Source organism: Panthera uncia, chromosome B1 (assembly GCF_023721935.1).
Source record: "Panthera uncia isolate 11264 chromosome B1, Puncia_PCG_1.0, whole genome shotgun sequence".
NCBI lineage: Eukaryota > Metazoa > Chordata > Mammalia > Carnivora > Felidae > Panthera > Panthera uncia.
The window spans coordinates 70,782,551-70,807,591 of NC_064811.1; the positions used below are offsets into that span (position 1 = coordinate 70,782,551).

General features: G+C 38.1%; 1 protein-coding gene and 1 long non-coding RNA gene across 2 annotated transcripts in view; one reads left to right on the plus strand and one right to left on the minus strand.

Annotated features, from left to right (window-relative positions):
• The window catches only part of LOC125922916 (uncharacterized), a 28,363-nt gene extending 3,392 nt beyond the window's left edge, over nucleotides 1-24,971 (minus strand). Inside the window, exon 1 of the long non-coding RNA XR_007457832.1 lies at nucleotides 24,886-24,971. This is a non-coding gene — a long non-coding RNA (uncharacterized LOC125922916). The remainder of the gene's footprint in view (nucleotides 1-24,885) is intronic.
• Nucleotides 10,672-22,928, plus strand: MEPE (matrix extracellular phosphoglycoprotein). The gene is made up of 4 exons (XM_049630856.1): nucleotides 10,672-10,787; nucleotides 15,222-15,275; nucleotides 16,218-16,310; nucleotides 21,468-22,928. The coding sequence occupies exons 1-4, from the start codon at nucleotides 10,734-10,736 to the stop codon at nucleotides 22,926-22,928; spliced, it is 1,662 nt and encodes a 553-aa protein (XP_049486813.1). The 5' UTR covers nucleotides 10,672-10,733.
• Nucleotides 24,972-25,041: the final 70 nt, after the last annotated feature.

Below are 25,041 nucleotides of genomic sequence, written 5' to 3' on the forward strand. Positions count from 1 at the left end.
TTTTTTTTTTTTAACTTGAGGTTTGGTCTTTTATTTCAAACTCTATTTTAAAAATTCAGTAAACTTTCTGGTGCTTGATCCAGCAATCTGTGAGTTGTCTCCTTTGTGCAGCTACTAAACAAAATGCTTCTGACAGTTCCTGAATCTAAACACATCAAGAAGTATTATCTTTGATAAAAAAATATTTAAAGATAATTTTTTTTCACTATACTATTTTTTGAAAGTTTGTGGCAGATTATCAGCTATGTCTCACCCCTTAGCTGAAGGAAAGCTGGATTTTGATTCTAGCTGTAGGACAGTAATGAAAAATCAACAGCACAATGTAAACCATGACTTATGTTGTATAGAATGGGTTATCATCAATTCTAATACAGCGATGGTTAATTCTGAGTCAACAGGGGTGCCCAAATGAAACTTTATTTCTAGGTGTGTCTGTGAGGGTATTTGCTGATGAGATTATCATCAGCTAACCTAAAATGAGATTTACGGAGGTGGATGCAGTAAAGTAGATTGTCTTCTTCAATGGGTAGGCATTATCCAACCCACTGAGGGCCAGAATAGAACAAAACGCAGAGGAAGAAGAAATTTGCAGCCTTTGTGTCTTACCTGGCTTCTTGAATTGGGATATCTGCCTTCTCCTGCTATCTGCTCCCCTAGTTTGCAGGGCTTCAGACGAAATGAACGCATTTTGAATGCTCAGTACCTACACTGTTATCAGAGACTGATGCAGGCACATTGTATTCTCCAAAAATGGTTCTAATACTATCACTCATTCTACAAGCTCATCTGCAGTGTGACATTGTCACTTCTCTACATCAAGGCACAGAAACTACTTCTGTACTCCCTTGGATCTCATGGCTTTGATCAATATAATGACAATGACTCCAAAACAATTCTAGTATTAGCTCACAAAACTAGCCTAACTTCTGCTTTCCGCTCTTGAGACCCTGGAACTCATGAAATATAAGAAAGAGGAGGCCTCCTGAGAGAGAACAGAATGTAAGAGAATGTAAACTGCATGGCAATTTTTATTCTTAGGTCAACAAAATCAGTTAATGAGTTTTTAGCCCACTGAGTATTTTAAAGTACTGAGCCACCATGTAAGAAGTCTAGCTTATTCTACCAGAAAGAGGTCATATGGAGAAACATTAAGGCACCATCTTGGATGGGCAGCTTAGTCAAGTCTCTGGATACTTTGGATAAGATGTTACACTGTTATGATAGGAAAAGATTCAATTCAGTAGGCAGAGAGGGAAAGAGGGAAAGAGGGAAAGACCTTAGGACCTGAGGTCCCTGGGTGGGGAAAAACACTTATTTTGGAACAATAATGGGAGTGTCTGACCAAAGCAAACCTCCTCAGGAGGAATGTTCCTCTTAAGAATATAATAGACACCACTTACTCCCCCTCAGCTTTCCCTCAGGAATTTGACAAAAGACCTAACTAAAAATATTAGTAGACCATAAAACATATGACCCACAAGGAATGATATGGCCATAGGCCATCCCTCGTACAATGGAATCGGGCCAATCAGGAATTGACAACCCAGCACCCAGAGCTATCAAGCCAATAAGGGTAGGACCTGAGAAAGAACAAGGGGTGGGAAGGAAGGGAGGGCTGACCAGAACCTTATAAAACAACGACTCTTGCCTACTGCCACAGGCATTCATTTTTGAATGCCCCCCTCTGTAAAGAGAACTTTTGTACTATTCTTACTTTCTGATCTTATACTCTAATAAACTTTTGCCTGCTGCTTATTTTGTGTCCACCTCTTCATTCTTTGAAGCAGCGAGACAAGGAACCCCAAGTATTGAGGTTAAAAAAAAAAAAAAAAATCTTGCAACACTTTCCCCTCTCTGAACGTTCCAAATGAGAAATTCCAAGTGAGGACCTCATAGCTAAGCCAAATCACCATACAGAACCTTGAATGAAAATAATATAGTGGTGTTTTAAACCATTACATTTTGGGGCGCCTGGGTGGCTCAGTCAGTTAAGCAGCCGACTTCAGCTCAGAGTGATCTCGCGGTCCGTGAGTTTGAGCCCCGCGTAGGGCTCTGTGCTGACACCTCAGAGCCTGGGGCCTGTTTCAGATTCTGTGTCTCCCTCTCTCTGACCCTCCCCCATTCATGCTCTGTCTCTCTCTGTCTCAAAAATAAATAAACGTTAAAAAAAATTTTAATAAACCATTACATTTTGAGGTGCTTTTTTTCATAGTAATAGATAACTGGAACAGGAGCTGACAAACACAGAGAAAATCTGGGTTCATGAGAGTCAAGAAAGTCACGAGAGAAGAGCTAAAATAACACATGCAAATAAACACAAAGTTTAAAACTAAAAACTGAGAAGACTAGATATGCTTCAATTTGGTAAAAAAAAAAAAAAATTAGTACGTGTCCGATGAAATGAGTAACTAGCTGGCAAATGTTGCCATGTTCTGTCTCTTAAGAAGATTCTTAGTCTGGAAAAACAGAATGGCAACCTCTGAAAAACATTATTTTCAGAATGAGAGATATTCCCCCCCCCCTTGAGGTAACACAACAAAGTTTTACAGCCACTTCCAGCAATGTCACCATGTCCTGAAGGAAAAGGCTGGTATCATTATAATTACATTTTAACTACATCCTCTGAGTTACATTTTAAGGTGTAATAAGACATCTTTCTAATATAAAAATAAAAGTAAATTATATTGACATGTCTTCTCTTTGCTAGTAATAGCTGAATGAGTAAACAAAGCCTAGAGAAATGAACACAGCTCGCTTCACGCTGTCCTGTGACCCTCCGTGGTTCCATATCTGGCTGAAATTTTTATGTACTTCTGTTGAAATTCTCAAATACTGAGAGAAAAAAAATAAAAGCTAAAAATAAAAATAATTTTAGGGTAGATGAGAAAGTTGGTTGTAAGTGATGTTTTAGAAAAAGTGACCTTTTTTTAAACTTAGGATGAATATTGATATACACATGAATGAACATATTTAAAACAGAAACATTTTCTTCTGCTAAACACAGGGTAAGACTCCCAGCACACCCATTGTGAACTCTATTCTGAAGATCAAGGGGGATTAAATACTTCTATGAAAAGCTTAAAGCCTTAACAAATCTTTAAGGGTCTAGCTATATGCTAAAAAGGAAATTACTCAACAAGAGCCCCTCTTTTCTAATCACAACACTGTAATGACTCCCCCACTGATTCTGGAGGTGTAATGTATATTTGCTGTGTACATAAGTTAGGAAATAAAGAATTACTATATGTACATTCCTCTGTCTCTATGATATATACGAATATAATACAGATCATATATATATATATACAATATATATATAATATATAGACTTCTAACTGCCTATGATACAGAGAAATGTGTTGCAGAATAGTGTTAAAAATAAGTTGGGGACCAAGATCCCAGAAGGTAAAACCATTTCCTATAATATTAATTATATATATATATATATATATATATATATATATATATATATAAATGAAGACAATTGAGCCTAGAGCACAAATACAGGGAAGATAGGTGTAACATTCCAGAATACATGGGAGGACAAAACAACAAACAAAACAATTAAAACCTTACTCCTGGGTAAGGGTCCCATAGCTGGAACTGACAGCATAGGTGCCTAGTTAGTGAACATTTTATATGATTGCTCTCATTCAACTGATGTGTAAGAAATGAAGAAGCCACCACAAAATGAAACACGTCCCATGGACTACTTTCATCTTAAAATCTCTTTAAGGAGCAACTCTGGGTCAGCGTGACCCAGGAAAGCCAGGCTACGTGCATCATCTGTGGAAGTGTCCATTCTTGAGCCCTCAGCCAAAAACCAGAAGAAAATCCAAGTGAAGATTTTTTGCCCTTCTCTATTGCTTCCAAGTTTGGTTTTGTTTTCCAGTTAAATACAGATGGTGTGAGGACAACCTTTTTTTCTTTTTCTTTTTTTTTTAAAAAAAACAGAATGCTGTTCTCTATCTTTGGTTATTCGTTCCTACCAAACGTCATGGCAAAACTGTTTACGACACAAAAACATTTAGTAAACTTACATTAGTTTTGTAGTTCAAGCTTAACTCAGGGGCAAGTCAAGGGGGTAGAATTAACATTTCTACTTCACAGAACTTTAGCAAATGATCATTCTCGTTTTTTCCGCCACAGTTTGTTCTCTGCAACCTTACAACCAGAATAGGCTCTTTTCCCCCCCTTCTTTTGTCAATTGCAGGTTCTAAATTTAAGGCCCAAGTTGATTTTTTTTTTTTTTTTTGAGGCTTTGAATTCATTTTAACTTGGGAGGATATATATTTAGCTATTGTCAGTTTACTCAATAGGCCCCGCAAGCTAAGCAAATTTTTTCTCTTAAATTTTCTCTTAAAATTCAATGAATTTTCTCTCACTGAAAACATACATTTAGATAGAATTAAACATTTTCCCACCAGGGAAATTAAGGAGAAATACCTTACAGGTTCTAGGGAGTTTCACCTCCAGCTTCTCTACCGCAAGCATTTCTGCCGCAGGCATTTCGCCGCATAATTAATTGACCGTAAAGCAACTTTGCCGTAAAAGATACAATCACGAAAAACAAGAGGCATTTCTTAAAGGGGGCATAATGAAACATGAAAAATCAACAGAATTAAAAACACTTGTTGCGAAATACAAACTATTTGAATATATTCAAAACATACAGTGTAGATTCAAGGCATTATTGCAGAAATAACTGATTGCAGAACTAACTTTATTTGTAGATTATACCTAAGTCTTTGTCATCGACGTCCTTCGTTTATGGTGTTATACATATTTTTTTGCTTGACGATTCATCTATTGGGCATTACACTTTTTCTTTTTTCACTAAAATTTCTTCCTTCATTAAGAGAAGTATCAGCTTCCAGGAGCACCTGGGTGGCTCAGTTGGTTAAACATCTGACTCTTGATTTCATCTCAGGTCATGATCTCAAGGCTCCTGAGTTCAAGCCTCCTCCCCCCCCCACCCCTTTCCCAGGCTCTGTGCCAACAGCTTGGAGTCTGGAGCCTGCTTCTGATTCTGTCTCCGTCTTTCTCTGCCCCTCCTCTGCTCACGCTCTGTCCCTGTCTCTGTCTGTCTATCTGTCTCTCTCTCAAAAATAAACATTAAAAAAGAGAGAGAGAGAAGTATCAGTTTCCAAATACTAGGATGCATATTGTCACATGTCCTCTGGTAGACGTCCCTAAGTTCTGTGGGAAATGTGGGTTCAAAACTCTGCATCGTTGTATAAACCATTATGAGGGCTAAGGTTTAAACATATAAAAATGGGAGTACTGTGTCAGATGGAGAAATCAAACCAATTAAACCAAACTGTCAATGAAAACGCATTTAAGAAATATCTGAAACCTTAAAATATTATCAGTGAAAAGCCAACAAACATTCTCTAAGGCTGCACCATACATGAGGCATGTACCAGGTGCTTACTCTTTTATCTGCATCATTCAAAAGTATAAAGTTAATACATGGCACCTGGGTGGCTCAGTTGGTTAAGCGACTGACTCTTCCCTTCCGCTCAGGTCATGATTGCAGGATTTATGGGTTAGAGCTCCAAGTCAGGATTGCACTGACACCACAGTGCCTGCTTGGAATTCTCTGTCTCCCTCTCTTTCTGCCAGTCTTCCCCACCCCCAACTCACACACACTCTCTCTCTCAAAATAAATAAATAAACTTTAAAAAAAAAGTATAAAGTTAATATTATAGAAGAATGTAAAACCTGTAAACACTGCAAACTTGCTAATTATTACAGAAATCCTGAATAATTCATTCCTTTAATAGAATATTAAAATAAGCACTTAAAAAATTTTTTTTCAACGTTTATTTTTATTTTTGAGACAGAGAGAGACAGAGCATGAACAGAGGAGGGGCAGAGAGAGAGGGAGACACAGAATCCGAAGCAGGCTCCAGGCTCTGAGCCATCAGCCCAGAGCCCGAAGCGGGGCTCGAACTCACCCACCGCGTGATCATGACCTGAGCTGAAGTCGGACGCTCAACAGACTGAGCCACCCAGGCGCCCCTAAAATAAGCATTTTAAAAAATGTTTATTTTTGAGAGGTAGAGCAGGGAAGGGGCAGAGTAACAGGGAGACACAGAATCTGAAACAGGCTCCAGGCACGGAGCTGTCAGTACAGAGCCCCACGCAGGGCTCAAACCCGTGAATTGCAAGATCATGACCTGAGCAGAAGAAAGTTGGATGCTAACTGACTGAGCCACCCAGGTGCCCTTAAAATGAGCATTTTAGTGGTATTCACATCTGTCTACTGTTTATACAGCTTAATATCAGTCTTGAGGTTGACTGTACATTTTTGCTTGTCATTTCCTTTTCTTTACTTCTATTTCCTTGTTAGCTTCCTTCTATATCACCCAAATCATTTGCACTTTGCTGAAATTCTGGTCATTATAACTTATGATTAGAGAAGTAGCCCACCAGATCCTCTTAAGCTTCAACTTTAATATTTCTTTTAATGTTTCATTGCTTTTGTTCCTCTCATCAATTCATACAAGGAGACATGGTAAGGAAATAAACAGAAGACAGAAAGGAGATACAGAAAAATGTCATTTGAGTACCAGATTATTTAATGATAGGAAGAATGGGTTAAATGGGTAGCCATCATTTATCATTTAATATCGAATTAGGTACCTGGCTACACATCTTGAAGACATTTGTTAATTTAATGTTTATGATGACCTTATGAAATAGTATAGTGCAGTGATTTTCAAACCTCCCTTTCAGGCTTTTTATACTTGCTACATATGTGAACCTAAGCAAGTCACTTAACTGCTCTATGACTCATTGCTAAAGTCAGGATGATAATAACAGCACTTACATCATAGAGTTGCTGCAAACGTCACATGAGTTAACGGACCATATTCAGAATAATGCTTGGATCATAGTAATCATTCAATTAAAGTTTAGCTTGTTACTATACTCCTCATTTTCAGACAAAGAATCTGAGGCTCAAAGAGTTCAATTTAGTTGCCACTGACCATAACAAACAAGTGGTGGAGTCAGTATTTAAACTCAGGTCTGTTTGACTCCAAAGCTACTAGTGTTAAATGTCCCCATTGTCAGTGACAATACTCAAATATTCTAAAATCCATGGTTGAATGGTAGTGAATCAACAGTGGCTTCAGCCCAACAGCCTAAATTCTAGTCCTAGCAAGTGTTTCAAAAACCAGCTCCAGACACTCAAAAAGGATCTGCAGAATTTGGACAAAACAAAAATAGGGATTCAGCCTAAACTAGAAAAGACACCATTCTCTCAGCTAAAGCTATCCAAGGGCTGTTTTGTTTGTTTTATTTTGGTTTTTGTCTGCTTGGGAAGTTAGGAGAAATTGGGAGTTTATTTAAATCTCATTATATATAATTTATAGTTTGTTAAAATTGTGTTTAGCCAAAGATAATTCTTATCATTTGGTTTGAATTAAATAATTCTTACATTATCATTCATTGATGCTTCACATGTAGTTCGAATGTAAATTATCCCTCCAGGTACTATAATATTTTTAGCCTGAATTATTGCAATCATTATTTCGGCAGACAGATGGGGCAAAAGAGGTGAGCAGGCAATTTCCCCAGAAAGGTTTATTCTAATATGGGTGTGCTACTTGTTTCTTGGAGAAAGTCAATGTCCTAAGTAGACCATTCTATAACATTCATATCCAAACCCACACTCTCCCAAAACCACTTCTGCCGTTTCCCCTATAAAGGCAACTTCCTTCTTCCAGTTGCTCAAAACAAAAACCTTCAGAGTCATCCTTGATTATTGATTTTCTGTCATAGTCCACATCTGGTATGTCAGCAAGTCCTATTGGCTTTAATTTCAAAATATATCCAGAACTTGACCAGTTCCCCCAATCCTTTCTGTCATCACTCTGATTCAAGTCCTAATCATCATTTTCCTGGATTTCCTCAAGAGCTTCCTAGCCCATCTCTGCCTTTCCTTACTTCAGTTACTGCTCTGCCCCAAACCTCCAAGGGTTCCTTCTCACTGAGGGTAAAGTCAAGAGCCTTGCAATGATCTATAGGCCCTATGTCATCTGCCATCAACTACCTTTTTGACCTCATTTCCCACTATTGACTTCATTCAGTCTTTCCAGCCAAACTGCCATCTTTTCTGTGTCTGGAAGAAGTCAGCAGGCTCTTGCCTCTTGGGTTCTCCTCTGCTCTTTTTTCTCCCTAGATGTTCTTCTTCTCCCCCTAGATGTTAGATGTTTATAGGTCTTTACTCAAAAGTCACCTTCTCAGTAAGGCCTTCCCAGGAACTCCCTATCTAGTATTTCAATCTAGTGTCCCCATGTCCCCACCCCCAGTGTTTGTCATCTCTTCTCTGACTTATCTATATATTTTACTTATTTGTCTTGTTCATTGTCAGCCTTCCCACCAGATTATAAGCTCCAAGAATACAGGATTTTTTCTGCTCCTTCACTTACTGCTGTTTCCCCAGTGTCTGTCACATAAATAGGCACTCAATACATTTTTGTTGAATGTTGCTAAATTTAATTCAGACAGAATTGAAATTATAAACTTTCTACACAAAAGGATAGCTAAGATGTTTTCCACTTATGCACTTGTTAGTTATTCAGAGAGTCCTATTCAATAGTTCTGAAATCAATTTTAATTATCTTGACAACATCATACACCAAACTGGGGTATTTATATTTTCTGTTTATCCTACTTTCTGGAACATTTGATAGCAGCTTTTCACCACAAAAACATTTTTAGATTAAAATTACTTTGCCCCCTATGGTTATCTGTGGGCACTGGTAACAAATTGTTTGTTAGTGCTAAGTGAGTCTATGCTGATTGGCCATTGGGAATTCTAACAAACTTTAAATTTCAGCAAAATTTGCCCAGAGACTACTAATCCTGTGGAAGAAGCCAGGTATTCTGAAGGTAAAAGATACCAGGTAATTTGGCTCTCTTGATATTCTTGATAGCAAATAGCTTTATAATGTAGTTTACATTTTCAAGATCAATGCCATCCAGGTAGGGACATTGCTTTTGAAAATAAATGTATACTGAAAATATTCCCTACTCAGCATAACTGTGTAATATTTAGTGCTTTGGCTTATAAAATATAAAATGTGTTACCAAGTTCTGGATATTATCAACTAAAATTGATGGCTTGGTACAACTTCCTCTTTGGTTTAAGTGTTAGCATTATCGAGATGCACGATAACTCAAAGACTCTGCTTTTACTCTATACCTTCACTTACAAACCAGAATAAGGATAATGTGATCATATGCATAGTTTTAAACCTCATCTGTGCAGATATTTTACTGATCAGCATTAAGTCATTTGATAAATGACTTGTGCTGATTTCTAAAATGCTTGGATGGCTAAATTATAGCTAGAATTAAGATCCTGAAAATTGTATTAATTTAGAAAAGAATAGCCTAGAATTTTAGAATATATTTAATAGTTACATTATTTCTCCAAATGAAAGTTTTTACCTTGAGATGTTTAAAGATTGCACAGTGTTTAGATTATTTTTCCCATTAAAAGTGTTTTCCCAAATAATCTCAAAGACTGGTGTAAATTTTTTTATTTCTCATATTGGTTGCTATATTTCTGTGTGGTAGTCAGAAAAATACTTAATATTCATTAAAAATCAACAGATTAGTAATCCACAGTTATACTGACTTTTTTTTTTCAATAATGGCTACTTGAGTTAAATGGGCCCACTAGATCCTCTGACTATATTCGCCAAAGTGTAAACATGTACCTTTATCCCTAGCTAAATGGTAATGTTCAAACATAATTTTTTGAGCTCAATATAAATTATTGCTTGCCTTTAAATCAACTACGTGTAGATTTTTCTGTAATAAGATGAAAGAATAAAAACTTACTCAAGATGGCATAGACTCTTTATTAAGAACACTGTCTCTATGGTTACATTGCCTGGGTACTAATCCCAGTTCTGCCCCCTGGGAATTCAGGGGCAAATTTATTTGACTTTCTGGGTCTATTTCCTAATCTAAAACAAGAATAGTAATGCCATCTAACTCATAGGGTTGTTTTGAGGCTCAATTAATTGAATTTATAGAGAATTTTAGGACAGTGGTGGCTCGTTTTAGAGTTTAATGCATTTTAGCTACTAATATAAGGATTACATAAATTGTTTCACTCTGGAGCCCACAGATGGCTACTTGCTCAGATATACTGCTGATGAATATAAGGACCTATATTGGGGGGACCATCCTGGCAGCAGAGAAGAGTTTATTCCTCACAGTGGAGCCTGCTATGCTGGCCCTCATGTGAGGAATCTGAGTTGTTACACTAACTTAATATTATTATGAATTAAACAAATAATCAAATTAAATGATCTCTCTCTAAAAACAAAAGGGAAAAGTTTGGGCTGACAATAGAACAATATATAAATATAAATATATATAAATAAATATATATATATTTACTTGCTGTGTGTGTGTGTGTATATATATATACACACACATATATACATTTCATTTCTATCAACTGACTTGTTTTAATAGCATTGGACAGTTTTCATTTTGACATTATAATAATTAGACATGTGAAAGCTCTCAAAGTACCTACACTTGGATATAAATTGTACTTTTTTTTTTAAATACGAAAATGGACAATTGGAGGAAGGATGTTTGTGTATACTTTTGTGTTTTATTTATTATTAGGACTGCAGCTCATAATTGGCATTGCTTTAGGGTAAAATATTATTGTCTTTTTGCAGAGAGTCTCGAAGATGCAAATTGTTTGTTTGGGACTCCTTCTTTTCAGCGTGACCTGGGCAGCACCAGTAAGCATTTACCAATTCAGTTATATGCATCATAGTATCTCTTGCTCTATTTTTTTTTAAAGCATGTTGTTTAAATTAGTAACCCCTACTTAGTTTAGTTGTAATAAAGTACCAAGCAAACAGAAAGCAGACAGCACTTGACAGGAATGTCTAACACCAAGGAGGACCTCAATGAACATGTGCTGAATTACAAAATGTCAACGTGTTGCCTTTTAAGAAATGCCAAAAAGAGTTGTTTTTGAGAAAATTAATAGCCAGCCACAGTGTTTCAAATCAGCTAATTTTAATCAGTAAATGAGCAGGGACCCAAATTATAGCTAAAGAACTTCTCAATATTTTACTAAAAACTGAAAAAAAAAAAAAAAAAAAACCCGACCTGATTGTTAAGGCTGACCAACTAAATTTTGTATATACATGGTAATGGAAAAAAACCAGGCCTTTCCTGTAATTCTTGCAACACCCCAACACTGTGAAATGCTGCTAATGATTTTCACTTCATCAGCAAGGCTAAAAATGGGAAAAAGGACCCCTAGGTTTAACATAAATTGAGCTGCAATTTCCTTTTGTATCTTTTCTTCCCTCTGATTTACCCAGATGGGTACTCAGGATGTGACTAAATTATCTTGTGAAAATGCTGAGTGCTACCAATATTTTCTATAGTGTAGACACAGTGCTAATTAGATAATGTATGAAAAGCATCCTAGCTTTTCAGAGCAACCATTCCAGTTGGAGAGCATGGAAATAAGTAGTCATCCTGTTGCTGGAAGTACTTAAATATAGGTCTTGAGCAAGTGAGTGACCAGTTAGGTAATCCAGTGATGAGCATGAACCATACCATCTAGTGAGGACAGCAGAAGTTGAGGAAAGCATGGCCCCTCTTAGCACATATCCTTTCACAGTCCTGTGGTGGGCTATACTGCTTAAAATAGACATCTGCCAGCCCCAATCCACACAACTCAGCTCAATCATCACCACAGAGGCATGTGCTTAGGCATGACGGGGGTTGAGTGGGTCTTGCTGACCCAGCTCAATCCCGCCAGCTGAGGACAAATCTATTTCGAGCAACATATTCCCAGGAACAGATGGAATGGCACCCTGTGACCGTTTTCCAGTAAATGTTATGTCAATATCAATCCAGTTACCACTGGTCAAGAGAGGGAGCCAGCACCCTTCCCAGAGGGAGACACAATGCCTTCTCCATTACAAGGCCACATTCAAGCGTGGGAGAATTGCAAAGTGAATGTGGGGGAAGAAGGGAGGGATGCGTCTTTCAGATGAAAGAGGCTCAGCAAGGACATAGAGACAAAATTTGTAATTATGAATGGCTAAATGTAATGTTTTCTCCCAGATATATAGATCTCATTTGAGCAATTACCTCAATTGTTTAATAATAGATTGTGGTATCAGAAATTAGAATATACTGAGTCACTCACATCTGTTTTGGAATTACAATCCAGATTCAAACTATAGGGGGAAAAAAGTTTTCTTCAACCCTCTTTGGGTCTGTGGCTCAGTCAGCAAATTAAACTGACAGAAACAGATTAACAGGACAAAAGAACACAAATGTTATTAAATTTCTACATGCACATGGAAGCCTTCACAAGAGAAGACCCAAAGAGGTGACCAAAGCAAGAAGCCTTTATACCTTTTAGACAAACAATTTGTGAAAATTTGGTAAGACAAAGGGGTTTGGGTTAGTAGTCCAACAAGGGCTAGGTAGTCCTTATCTTCCTTAATGAGGAGGATTAAGTTAGTTTAACAAAATTTCCTGTGGATTCTTCTGATGCCATCTCTGAACTGATAAGAGTCTATCTCCAGTAACAGGAGAATTGGTTTCCTGCCTTGAGGCTGAAAAGGGGAACTTATTCTGCATTTTCTACTTCTTAATTGCCTTCAGTTCAAAATAATTTTTTTTTGTTTATTTATTTTGAGAGAGAGCGAGCACAGAGGAGGGGCAGAGGAAGAGGGGGACAGGATCTTGCACTATCAGCACAGAGCCCAACGTGGGGCTCAAACTCATGAACCGTGAGATCATGACCTGAGCCAGTCAAGGGTCAGATGCTTAACCAACTGAGCCACCCAGGTACCCCCAGTTCAAAATAATTTTTATGTCAAAGAAGCATATTTTGGGGGTGACATTTTGGTTTCCTTCAAAAATAAAACTTGAAAATGGGAGAAAAGATGGTTATTGGGCCATGCAATTCAATTAATATTCATCAACATGCAGTAGACTACAAAGACTCTAAGTTACTTTGTTGTAAGTTCATGATTATCATGAACTATATTAAAGTATTCTATCTTACTGAGTATAGTTTTTAATTCATGCGTATGTGTGTTCTATAAGAAGATGCCGAATACCCCAACCTGTTGGGTTTTTTTTTTTCCTCTTGTTTAATATCTACCCATCTCATTTTTAGGTTTCTCTTTTCTGTAGCCTCATATTCAGAATTATTTTCACAGTGTTGATACTTTTGAGAAATGATACAATGATGTAAATTTACATGCACAGGCTAATAGAAGAACCAACATAAGAAAAAATGTCAATAATGGATTGAATTATAAAATATGCCTTGAAGGTACTTCATGTAAAATTCAGGAACATTTCCTCTTATTATTATTTTTTTGCATATAGCAGGCCACTTAAAAATTTATTATTTTAACCCTGGAACTTTGAGACTGAGGTTTCAGTTAAAATATCTTCTTCACTTCGACAACTACCACCACTTTAAGCGTAGGCAACTTTGTTTCTTCTACTGCCTATGTAGATATAAATTTTATAGCTTACAAACTGTAAAGTGCTATGTAAATATTGGTATTATTGACAAGCTATTTTTGTTTCTAGCATGTAATGGAATGTTAGGCAGATCTGCCTTGGAGCCAAGCCAATAGCACACTGTTAGTAAAGTATTGAATTTATTTCTAAGATAATTTTATCAGTCAGCGTCCCGTCAGGAAAATAAAACCCACAACAGGGTGGGTGTTCAATAGAGGGATTTTATTTGGAGGATAATTATAACGTAATAGGACAAAGAGAAAGAGCAAATCAAGGGTGGTGAGGCAACCCAAAATTGAAGCTACTAGCACCCCTTGGGCTGAAGAAACAAGGAAGGAGGTGCTGTTCTCTGTGCCCTAAGTTGGGGGGGGGGGCAACAAATATAGGACCACAAAAGAGGTATGTCCATCCCAGAGATGCAACCCCAGAGAGAGCCTTGGTCGCTCTCCTTCTACCCTTCAAGCTCAAGCTAGGCCTCCCATCATCCAAACCCAGACCGAACCCAGATGGCAAAGGAGCTTGGGAAATGTAGTTTGTAGAGGTCATCCCAGAGACAGCAGAAGTACAATATCCGAAAGGATAATTGCCTAGATCTTATTGCAGAAAAATATAGAACATTAAAGTTTATTCAGGAAGAATACTTTCTAGGTAGATAAGACCTTTTTATTTCATCTTTCTCTTGAGGGTTTCTCTCTCTTCTATGACTGACACCACCATGATGCCTGCTTCCACTTTAGCACATGCATTTAAACACAAACTAATCCCACCCATTGGTTCCTCTTCTCAAATCTGAGATAACCTAGGAATTTCAAAAATAAATAAGAAAATAAAAATACTGGGACTAAAAGAATTATGTCTGTTCTTCCACAGCAGGCTTGCTCCAAAATTCTCAGGTCGTCTTCTGAATGCTCTCCTGTGACACCTAAATTTTAGCCCCAAAGTCTGGAACAAGCTGCCTGGAGCTATTCCTTTCTAGTTCCTGGCATTTCTGCACTTCAATAGCTGCCTCTCACCCCAGGTACTCTCAAGATCTTTGAACACTTTCATATCAGATCAAGAGACAGTATTTGTCTCCATACGTAGGCCACTGCATTTTCCTTTCCCTGAAAGAAATCTCTGCTCAGGTGACTGGCAACAACAAAGTCCCATTCCTGGGTGTGATCCTAACCCTTACATACAGTGCTATGGTTTTACTCTTGCTGGACCATTAGCAACATCAGTTCTTTGTTCATACAGCAATTACTAAACTTATACAATCAATACACACATACAATCCACATTATCAGATTCTGATTTCGGTTCACTGATACTGAACAACTCTCCATGTGCCAGTGAAAATTTCTTTTTCAGTTGATATCGGAGACATTCATGCTTCCACATGGAAGTGGCACCCCTCCCCCAGCCTGGCAATGCTCCTGTGCCTGAATATGGTTGTATAATGGAGATGGCCTTGTCTCCCTCTGGAGGAGGAATACGGGCTCCCTCTTCTGCAAGGACTAACATAAATATGACTGTAATGTATGCATCTTCTTTGGTTGGAATGATTTTCCACACTGAATAGTACAACCCAGTCAGAGAAAAATAAATGAGACAATTATTGTGTGCACAAGTGGATGAAAGAATGAATGTTTGGTGAAGTTTTATTTTTTGTTCCCTTCCAGACATTTCAACCACAGACTGAGAAAACTAAGGAAGACTGTGTGGAAGAACAGAGGGTAAACAGAATTATTCTTCTCAAATAAACCTATTTCAACTCTGTAAAGAAAAAAGTCATGAGAGGAAATTTTTAACTGTCAAAATATTCTTGTGCACTTAGAATGGAGATGCAAAATTATACAACGTAATTTTGGCACTTAATTCACACAATGTGTGATAGAAGAGAGAAACATTCTGAATTGGGATTTGTTTCTCTTCACTGTGATTTCTTTCTTCAGAGGGAGAAGTGAGTAAGACTTCTGGTGTATTATTAGCAAACTATTTACCCCACACACGTACATGAGAACAAAACAACAAATGAGGGAGAAAGCAAAGGGCGGGGAGTTAACAAATCTTATGTTTATGTGGGGTTAGTTGTCCATATGCATCCAGAGAATTAAACAAGTACCCTCAGCATTTCATGTCACCAAATTGCAGCCTACCATGGTTTCTCACAGCAGTCTCAGAAAATTCTGTCCTAGGACCTAACAATCTTCTGTCCTTTATCTCAGCTGAAAATTACAAAGGCAAATGCTGCAAACATAAGAGAGCCTGAATGTTCATGCTGTGAGTTTTTCCAGTTAGACATCAGACATGAATATTGTAAAACCTGCATTTCACCTAATCCTTACAAGGCCCTCCACCTGAAAATATTTCCAAAGACTCCATTTCCATTGAAATTTGGCAATAAAATTAATACACCCTGTGAGAGAGAGAGAGAGAGCAGTTGATAGTCATCCTTAGGGAAAACAGATTTACAGGCATGTAGAAAAGAAAGGGACAAGTTTTATCCTTAGAAGCTGGCTGATACATGCTCTCCTATGGTTATAAGAAGCACTACCATTTGTCAGAGGCAGAATTTGACTTCACCTAAGTTAAAGAATGTCTTGTACAACCAAAAAGAGAACCAGAAAACTTAATATGATATAAACACATCTTAATATAATGTTATGTCTTTATAGATAACGTATAAAGGCCACCATGAGAAACATGGGTATTACATGTTTAAGTATGTTTACACATCTTCTGGGAGGAAAAATCACACTGACATAAAGGTAAGCTCAATCTCTGAGTGAAGTTCCTTATCATGCACCAAACTCTGGACAAACCCTAGGGGAAAACCATAGAGGAGACAAGTTTACTTTTGATTACTCTGGGTTTCTGTCTATGGCTGGTGCCTTCGTCCTTTTCCCACAGTCCCTGGGTCCTTAAGCATCTCTGCTATAGAACTCTGTGTTCCAGAGCTTTCCTGACACAGATGGTTCACTCCTGCCCTGGCCCAAATCCTGCCCTGCTTTGGGACCTACCCCTGCAGATGTGGTACTGTGGACCCCCAATGCCTGTGCCTTTTTCTTATTGCTTCTGAGTAACACCTGGTCTTTTATAAGGAAAGTTTCTGAGCATATTCTATCATATGCTCCAATGGTAAGGTTAGATGGCTATTAGAGAAATCATTTTAGACTAAAGAGTGACATGCTTTAGTTCCCCTTAAATTCATTCCACTGACAAGTCCATCTGGGTCAGGATGCTTGGAAAAGAAAGAATAAGGGCCTTGTCCCTGGAGTGGGACAATAATTCTTTTCATTCAGTCCCTTCTTGCAGATTCATTGGCCAAAGAGCTGGAAACAGCTTAAAATGCCATCAGCAAAAGGACTATTTACTGTTTCCAAATCTGGTTTCGTTTCTCATGAAAGTAGTAGTTTCTATTCAGAATGTTATTTTGTTCTGCTCGTTATTCTTTAGATGGCATCTCTAAGACTAACTGCCTGTTACATTTGTTATATGGAGTAAATTGAAACTTATTTGTGGTAATCAATATATGTTGAGCTCTTCCTGTTGTGCAAGATACTATGTGAGATAAAATAATTGAGAAAAGTTAACTCTTTCTCTCCAGGAACTTAGAGTTAGACAAGCAAAAAAAAAAAAAAAGGCGCTCATAAAATTCATTATAACTCAAGACAGAATATGCAAAGTGCTGTGGGAATAGTACCCCCAAAACCATGCTTCTAGGGACTTGGAGTAGAAAAAGATCAGTTCCTAGCCTGGTGTTTAAGGAAAGCTACGTAATGGACATAATGGAGCTGGGCCTTGGAGGATGAGTAGAATTTGAGCAAACAAGTAGGTGATATAGGACACTCTCCACAAAACTCCACAAAAAGAATACTATGAACCAGGGAATGGAGAGAGAAAAGCAGAGCATAGAAAATCTCCAGCCCACTGATACAAGAACCATCATGTGGTCAGTGATGCAACCAGAAGTCATTTAACATAACAAATGTAAAAATGATTGACCATCACATTCCACAGTTTAAAAGTTGTTTCACGGTTTCATTTATAAAAGAACTCTATTCAGTCTTTTGTGAAATGCACACAATTAGTATACCTGCTACTGTTTTTAAAGCTTGGTAGCACCAAAAAGAAAACAAAACTTCCCATGCACAGTAGGGAGAGAAAAAAAATAAGAAGAGATTATTATAATTTGTTGATTTGCTAATGCACATGTTTAACTCAAATAGCTATATTCACAATGAGCGAATGAACTTGATTGCAAAGGAAAATATAAATGTCCACGTAAAACTAAGACTCAATGATTTAAAATAAGTCAAATGTTTAAAGTACTTTTTATCCAGAAATAATCCACTATAAAGTTTGTTTCTATTGTGTTTTTCCCTCATAGAAAAATCTTAAATACCCGTGCTCTTTGCATAGTGTACCTACTCGCAATGAGTGCTTGGCTGAGGGATCAAGAAAGACCATTTGGCACCTCTTGCCTCCTGTTTCACTAAATGTGATTCCCCATTATCCTGGTTTCCCTGAATGTGGGCTTTCGATGTCCTTTATCTTCCCTACACACTTGCTCTGTGAGGGCAAGCTTCCAGCTGACTACACTGTTTTCCTCCATCTGGGAGTTCTCATGTATTTTCACATATTTAGTTAATACATCCAAGAAAATGTCCACATGCTCAACAAGAGCCAACAGACTGAAGTGGTGGCCAAAAAAAGGGGGCGGGAGAGACAAAATTAAGCTGCATTAGTAAAAACAGGGCTGCTGCCAGGGCAAGGAAGCTACTAGATGCTGTGTGCTCTGGGCTGCTCAGGCTATATCAGAGTCTGGGGTTGTTTGGGACCCCACAGGCTAAAAGAGATCCACGGTAAGATGACAGGACTGAACATAGTGACCTAATAATTGACAACTGCAAGTGTCAACTTGGAGAAGAGAAAGCAGTGAGTTTGGAGGAAATCTTAACTTTTCAAAACATTAGAAAGTTTGCACATGAAAGAGGAAATAAATTAATCATTATTGCTTTAGGAAAAAAAGAAATACTAGTTACTAGTTGCAGGTTAAAAAAACTTGAAAAAATAGAATATAATGAAAATTAGAATATAAATGAAAAGATCTCACATAAAACATAACAAGCAGTTAGCCCAAAAAGTGTTCAAGGAGGGAAGAGCTGACCCTAGGTCATGAAGCCAGGAAGGACTGGCACTAGGTTACCCTGAAAGGCTGTGATACCTGACTATCTCCAACTGAATATTGCTTTTTCAAGCTCAGGTTCTACATTCTCACAACACCAATATGTCTAAAAGTAAAGCCAGTATCTTTTTCTCTTGTCTTCATTTTTACAGATCAATACTTCAGCCCATTATCGTTATTAACCTTTCTTCTATTTGGGCACCAACAGAAGGTTTTTTCTTTGTAATGTTTTCATCTGGCATTACCCTAATCCAAGTGATCGTATCTCAGGTGTGGACATTGCAGCATCCTCCTAACTGTTCTTTCTTACTGCTGTTCCTCCTAAACGCTGATTTTTATTGTTAGTCCCTTGCTCATAAATCTTCACTAGCTCTTCATTCTCTGCAAAATAAATCCAAATTCTTTGCCCTAGAGGCTCAGGCTCTACAGATCTCCAGCACTTTGTAAGTCTGTGAGAGCCCCAGTTGGAAATGAGGTCCCTCCCCCACTCCTCCACCCCCCCACCCTCTATGCCCCTGCAGGACTATTGTCTCTGCCATTCCATAAGTCATCAGGTATTGCTTAGAACATGTGGCACTCAGCCCAATTTCTTACATGTTCCAGCCCCTCAATAAATATCTCTTACTCTTCATTTTGTATTACTTACCAGTTCAAAGGCCTATGTCATGGTGTTGTCAATTTTATCTTACGCTACGATTTTGAGGTGAAGAGAAAGTATGTTATTTGTTTCATCTATCACTGCTCTGTTGTTCAAGAGCTCCTACCCATGGGTTAATGGAAGGGAGGAGGGAGCATGCAGAAATTAATTTCAATTCAACCTGCTTAAACTTAAGGTTATTAAATCACTGTAATAGTTCTTTAAGTATTTTAGTTTCTTTTGGATAAAAACATTCAGATCCTCACTCTCCCTCCTTTTCTAAGGTGGCATACAGGCATATGAGACAGTAGGATATGGCTTACATACATACCCCCTACATACCATATACCATATGAACATACATGGGTAACACCATAGTGGAGGGAAAGACGTGGAATCCTCAGACATGCGTGGGCAATGCTGCTTGACCACTTGTGTGCTTCCTACCCTGCTTGTATCCTAAGATGAAGTCTCTGGCTACCATCGCTTAGGATCAGTATAGTACAGTCTTATTTGGGGCCCAGTAGTGTTTCAGCCTCTCTTGGCTTAGACCCCTCTATGTCTGAGTATGACTCACATTAGTCCATAACGTGTATGCTCCATCTACATTGCTCCTTTTAGAGTCACCTCATTCCCTCCACAGTGACACCTTCTGGAAAGCTCCTGAACAGACTTGCAGATACTTCCATATCTAGCCTGTGCCGCAGGGAAACTGTTGAGTGGCATGGGCAAAGTTGATCTCAGCCCCTCTTTTTGACCACATTGTTCTGTCAAGCTTATTGCAACTGGGCTGTACCCCAGGTTGGTAAAATACAGCCTGTGAAGCAGCATCTTTGCAGACTTGCCCAAAAGAAGGATAAATTGAGATATATGGATAAACACTTTATTTTCCTTCTCCACTTTCTCCTTTCATTCTGTTATCATTCAGGGACATTCCTTGTCCAGATCTCCATTACTTAAACTTTATGATCTAGAACTGTAGTTCTCAAATGTGGCCTACAGACCAGCAGCTATCAACATCAGCTGGGCAATGTTATTAAATGCAAATTCTAGAGCCCCACTCTAGGAAACTCTGGCCATTGGTTTCAACAATATTTGTTTTAGTAAGACTTCCAAATGGTTCTGATAAATGTTAAATTTGAGAACTATTGATCTAGACTATCCAATTTGGCTTATTGCATGACAAGCAGGGAAGAAAAGAAAATTAATGAATCCTTTTTTCTGACAATGACTGGGTTTGGAACACTGAAAATTCTTTGAATGTCAAAAACTTAGTATTACCTAGATTCATCTATTTGTCTATTTTCTGAATACAAGAAGAAAAAAAAAAGAAATGAAAAGAAAATCTTCCTTTAGGCAGATGAATACCTCTGAAGACCAGGGCAAGAGCAGAGAGAAAGAATAATTACTTTTTAAAATATGAACTACATTTCACTTGCAATGACTTACTAGTCACAAGATGGGGACTTTTTTTTTTGGCTAAAAATATTACTATAACCAATTTGCATTTAAACATCTTACTATTTGGTGCAGTACTCATAAAAATTTTAATAGTGAACTTTTCACTTTTAGTCTAAATATCTGTCTTTGTCTCAACAACAATGTTGTCATTGAAATTTTAACTATGGCTTCAATTTCTTTTATTTTATCAATTATGTCTCTATGTTTGAGGAGGACCACTCTTGAAGCATATGCTCCTTAAATTCAGGTCCTCCTTCAAAATCAGGACCTAATCTACATTTCCAAATTTATTTCTTATTCGTTTCTTTAGAATTTCTACATTCAAACCACAGTTTTATTCGTATTTTCTTTCAGATGTTTCCTATTTCCAAACATTTAAATGTGCCACTTATTCTTAAAATATTCTCCCTGCTTTCCTACCATATATCTGGATCCTACCCAGCCTTCCAGCCTTGCTCATTCTTTGTCCATGAAACTTACTTTGGCCATTCCAGAATTATCTCTACCAACAAACCTCTATTGAGTTAATAGTTTTTCTTTTAAGTATCTGGTGGGTAATTCTTTTTAAATTGCCTAAGAATTATTAAATTTTTAAAATTTAACATAAAATAATACTTTATGTTGAAAATTACACTTTAGCAGGAAGAAAAGAAGAAAGACAGTATTGCTCATCACAATTCTGGTAAAAGAAGAAATCAAGAACCAGCACCTAAAGAAAACATTGTCCAGGAAAGAGAGAAAAGCTTGTCCATTGTTGGAGCCAATGAAAATAATCAAAGTAGCAAAACCCAAACTCCTTTTGAAAACAGACAGGCAACAAATGAAGACGATACTATTGATAACAAAGAAAATGCCCACAGTGACCAAAAGAGATACATTTATCCTGAATCCACTGGGAATAATGGGGTTGATGATGGAGACAATGCTATCAGCAAACTACGTGACCAAGAAGAATATGGTACAGCTCTTTTTAGAAATAGTATGCAACATATAATGGAGCCAGGGACTGTGACTGAACTCTTGGCAGAAGAAAACAAAGAGAACCAACACAGAAATGTTCTAAGCAAAATCCCAGCAAGTGTGAACTATGTTAAAGTCCCCTCAAAAGATAGGAAGAATTATCAAAGAGATCCCCAAGCTCAGAACATTCCAGTTAAAAACAAAAGCACACGCCTTACTCAATACAACACTGACCATTCAAAACAGCTCCCAAAACTCAAAAAAATCCCCAGTGATTTTGAAGGCAGTGGTTACCCAGATCTTCAAGGGAGGGGGGACAATGATATCTCTCCTTTCAGTGGAGATGGTCAACCTTTTAAGGACATTTCTGGTAAAGAGGAACCTATTGGTCCTGACCTAAAAGGTGCAGATATTCAAACAGAGTTTTCTGGCCCAAGTGAAGCCGATGCAAGAGGACCAGGTTACAATGAGATCCCAGAAAAAGAAGAAAATGGCAGAAATACCATTGGAACCAGGGATGAAACAAGGAAAGAAACAAACACAGCTGATGTAAGCCTAGTAGTGGAGGGCAGCAATGACATCATAGGTAGCACCAACTTTAAGGAACTCCCTGGAAAAGAAGGAAACAGAGTAGATGCCAGCAGCCAAAATGCTCACCAAGGAAAAGTAGAGTTTCATTACCCTCATCCACCCTCAAAAGAGAAAAAAAAGGAAGGCAGTAGTGATATAGCTGAAAGTACTGATTATAATGAAATTCCAAAAAATGGCAAAGGTACTAGTAGAAAAGGCACAGAGCATTCTAATAGGAATCAAGCAATCCCCAATGAAAAACAAAGATTTCCCAGTAAGGGCAAAAGTCAGGGCCGGCTCGTTCCTTCTCAAGATCTAGATAATGAAATTAAAAATGAAATAGGTTCCCATAATGGCCTCAATAATGAGGGGACTATAATAACACACAGCAGAAGAAATCATTATGTTCCCCACAGGCAAAATTCTACACGGAATAAGGGTGTGCCACAAAGAAAAGGCTCCTGGGGTTATAGAAAACCCCATTCCAGTAGAAGGTTTAGCCCTCCTAGAAAGAATGACAGTAGTGACTCATCTGATAGTGGCAGTTCCAGTGAGAGTGATGGTGACTAGCCCACTAGAAGTTTCCAGCAGGATGAAAGTTCAAATACCTAGTCGTCTATGATGGGACGAAAAAGGAGAGTCACCTGAGAGCAGACCAGATGAGGAAGGGCAGAGTGGACAATTGAGTAAGCCAAGAAACCTGGCCTCCTCACGAGATTTATTGTGATCATAATGGTCACAGTAAGAAATTCAAAGTTATGACGCTTTTTTTAAAGAAGAAAAATTAAGGATTTGTGGAATAGGAGTCATTTAAAAATAGTTTGTGAATGCCACAAAAGCCTTCCTTTGTTGTTTGCTCTATAGATATGAAAATCAACAATCTCTCTCCTATGATAATCTGTAATTAAATAATCTATAAGAAAGTCTGCTGTCTGTGGTGCTTCATTTCAGAGGCAACAAGATTAGTTCTGTTTCTGGCAAAGGCAGTGTTATGAAGTTAATCCCTTGAGTAAATCTCAACCATTTTCCCCGAATCCCACTGTGTTTATGCCAGCATTTCCTTCTTCTTCTGACCCCCCTCTGCTCCAGCAAAGATACCCTGCTTCACGTCTCTCTACACTCCCTTCCTCTGTCGTACATTTATAACTTCTTATAAGGCAAATTTTAGTTCCTGAAACAAATTTCCATGTTATCACTTTTATTAGTTCTACCTCCTTCCAGACAAAGAAGGGGATGGGGTGCAGAGAGGAACAGGGAGAATCTGAGGAGAAGACAAATGCAAAGCCTAGACAAAAACTTACTTTGGCAGATGCATAAATCATTTCCAGCCTATTTTGCTTTCCCAGTCTTTCATATAGATGCTTTCCCAGCTAATGGCCTTATGACATTGTTCTGGAAATTAGCCCCAAGCCACCTGGTAAGGGAGGGATGTCGAATTCTGGAAGGCTTTTGCTCTTCCTGATAAGAAAAGCTTATACAGCTAGTACCATGCTTCCTCCTTTCTTACCCTAGTTTCCTTTGCTTGACATTAACATGATGTTTGGAGGTGCAAAGGCCATTTTGTGACCATGAAGAAAAGGCATGAGATAGCAGAAAATATACATATTGGTCTCTGCCCCCAGTTCCTGGCATGGAATTCCTAAAACCCTTGAAATTTCCTAAAAGCACTAGGAGATAGTTTTGTTCTAATATTTGGTCTTTGACTCTGGTTCCTGACACAGAGTTCTAAATTCCTTGCAATTTCCTCAGCCTTTGTTTTAATGAAGTGACTCTCGGTGGGCTCCTGGATAGGAGCTGGTCACCAGAAAGACTAGACTAAAAGCTTGAAATTTTCAGTCTTCCCCCCACTACCCCCTACTCATTCTCCAGAGAAGGAAAAGAGGCAGGAAATGGAGTTAATAGTTATGCCTATATGATGAAGCCTCTATCTATAAACACCTCAAAAGTATGGTGTTCACAGAGCTCTCAGGTTGGTGAACACATGGAGGTGACAGGAGACAGCCTACCTGGAGAAGACATGGAAGGTCTGTGTCCATCCCCACAAACTTAGTTCTTCACCTCTCTTCTATCTGGATGTTCATCGATGTCCTTTATCATGTTCTTTTATAATAAACTGGTCAACAGCAAGTAAACTGTTTTCTTGAATGCTGTGAGCTGAACTAGCAAATTAACCAAACCCAGTGAGGGGTTTGTAGGAAAAACTCTGATTTATAATCAATAGGTGAGAAGCATGGGTAATAACATGGACTTGAAAATCAGCATCTGAATTGGGGAGGGGGAGAGTGTTATGGAACCTGTGGGATCTGATGGATCTCTGGGTAGATAGTGTCAGAATTGAGATCAATCGTAGGTCACATAGCTGGTGTCACAAAAGTACTTATTGTGGGGGGGAAACCCACATATTTCATGCGAAAAGAATCGTGAGTGTGGTAGAAATGTGACAGTAAAACAGACATACAGAAGTGTAGGTTTTCTAACACAAAAGGACAAAATAATCACAGAGATACCAGCTCCATCAGCTTCCTACCTCCAGAGTGCTTGTTCTGTGAATAAAACAATTCTCTTCTTAAGCAACTCTTCTTCCTCTTCTCCTCCTTCTTCTTTGGTTATTGATAGCTGAATTGAATTCTGTGGGGAAATAGGTTCTACTTACATAAATAGGTTAGAAAAAAGCTTAGGGCGG

Excerpts from the sequence above, each read along its gene's own strand:
- MEPE (XM_049630856.1), top strand. The coding sequence starts at position 10,734 with ATGCAAATTGTTTGTTTGGGACTCCTTCTTTTCAGCGTGACCTGGGCA. Across the intron at positions 10,788-15,221 it reads GCGTGACCTGGGCAGCACCA|ACATTTCAACCACAGACTGA; the intron begins GTAAGCATTTAC and ends GTTCCCTTCCAG. Across the intron at positions 15,276-16,217 it reads ACTGTGTGGAAGAACAGAGG|ATAACGTATAAAGGCCACCA; the intron begins GTAAACAGAATT and ends ATGTCTTTATAG.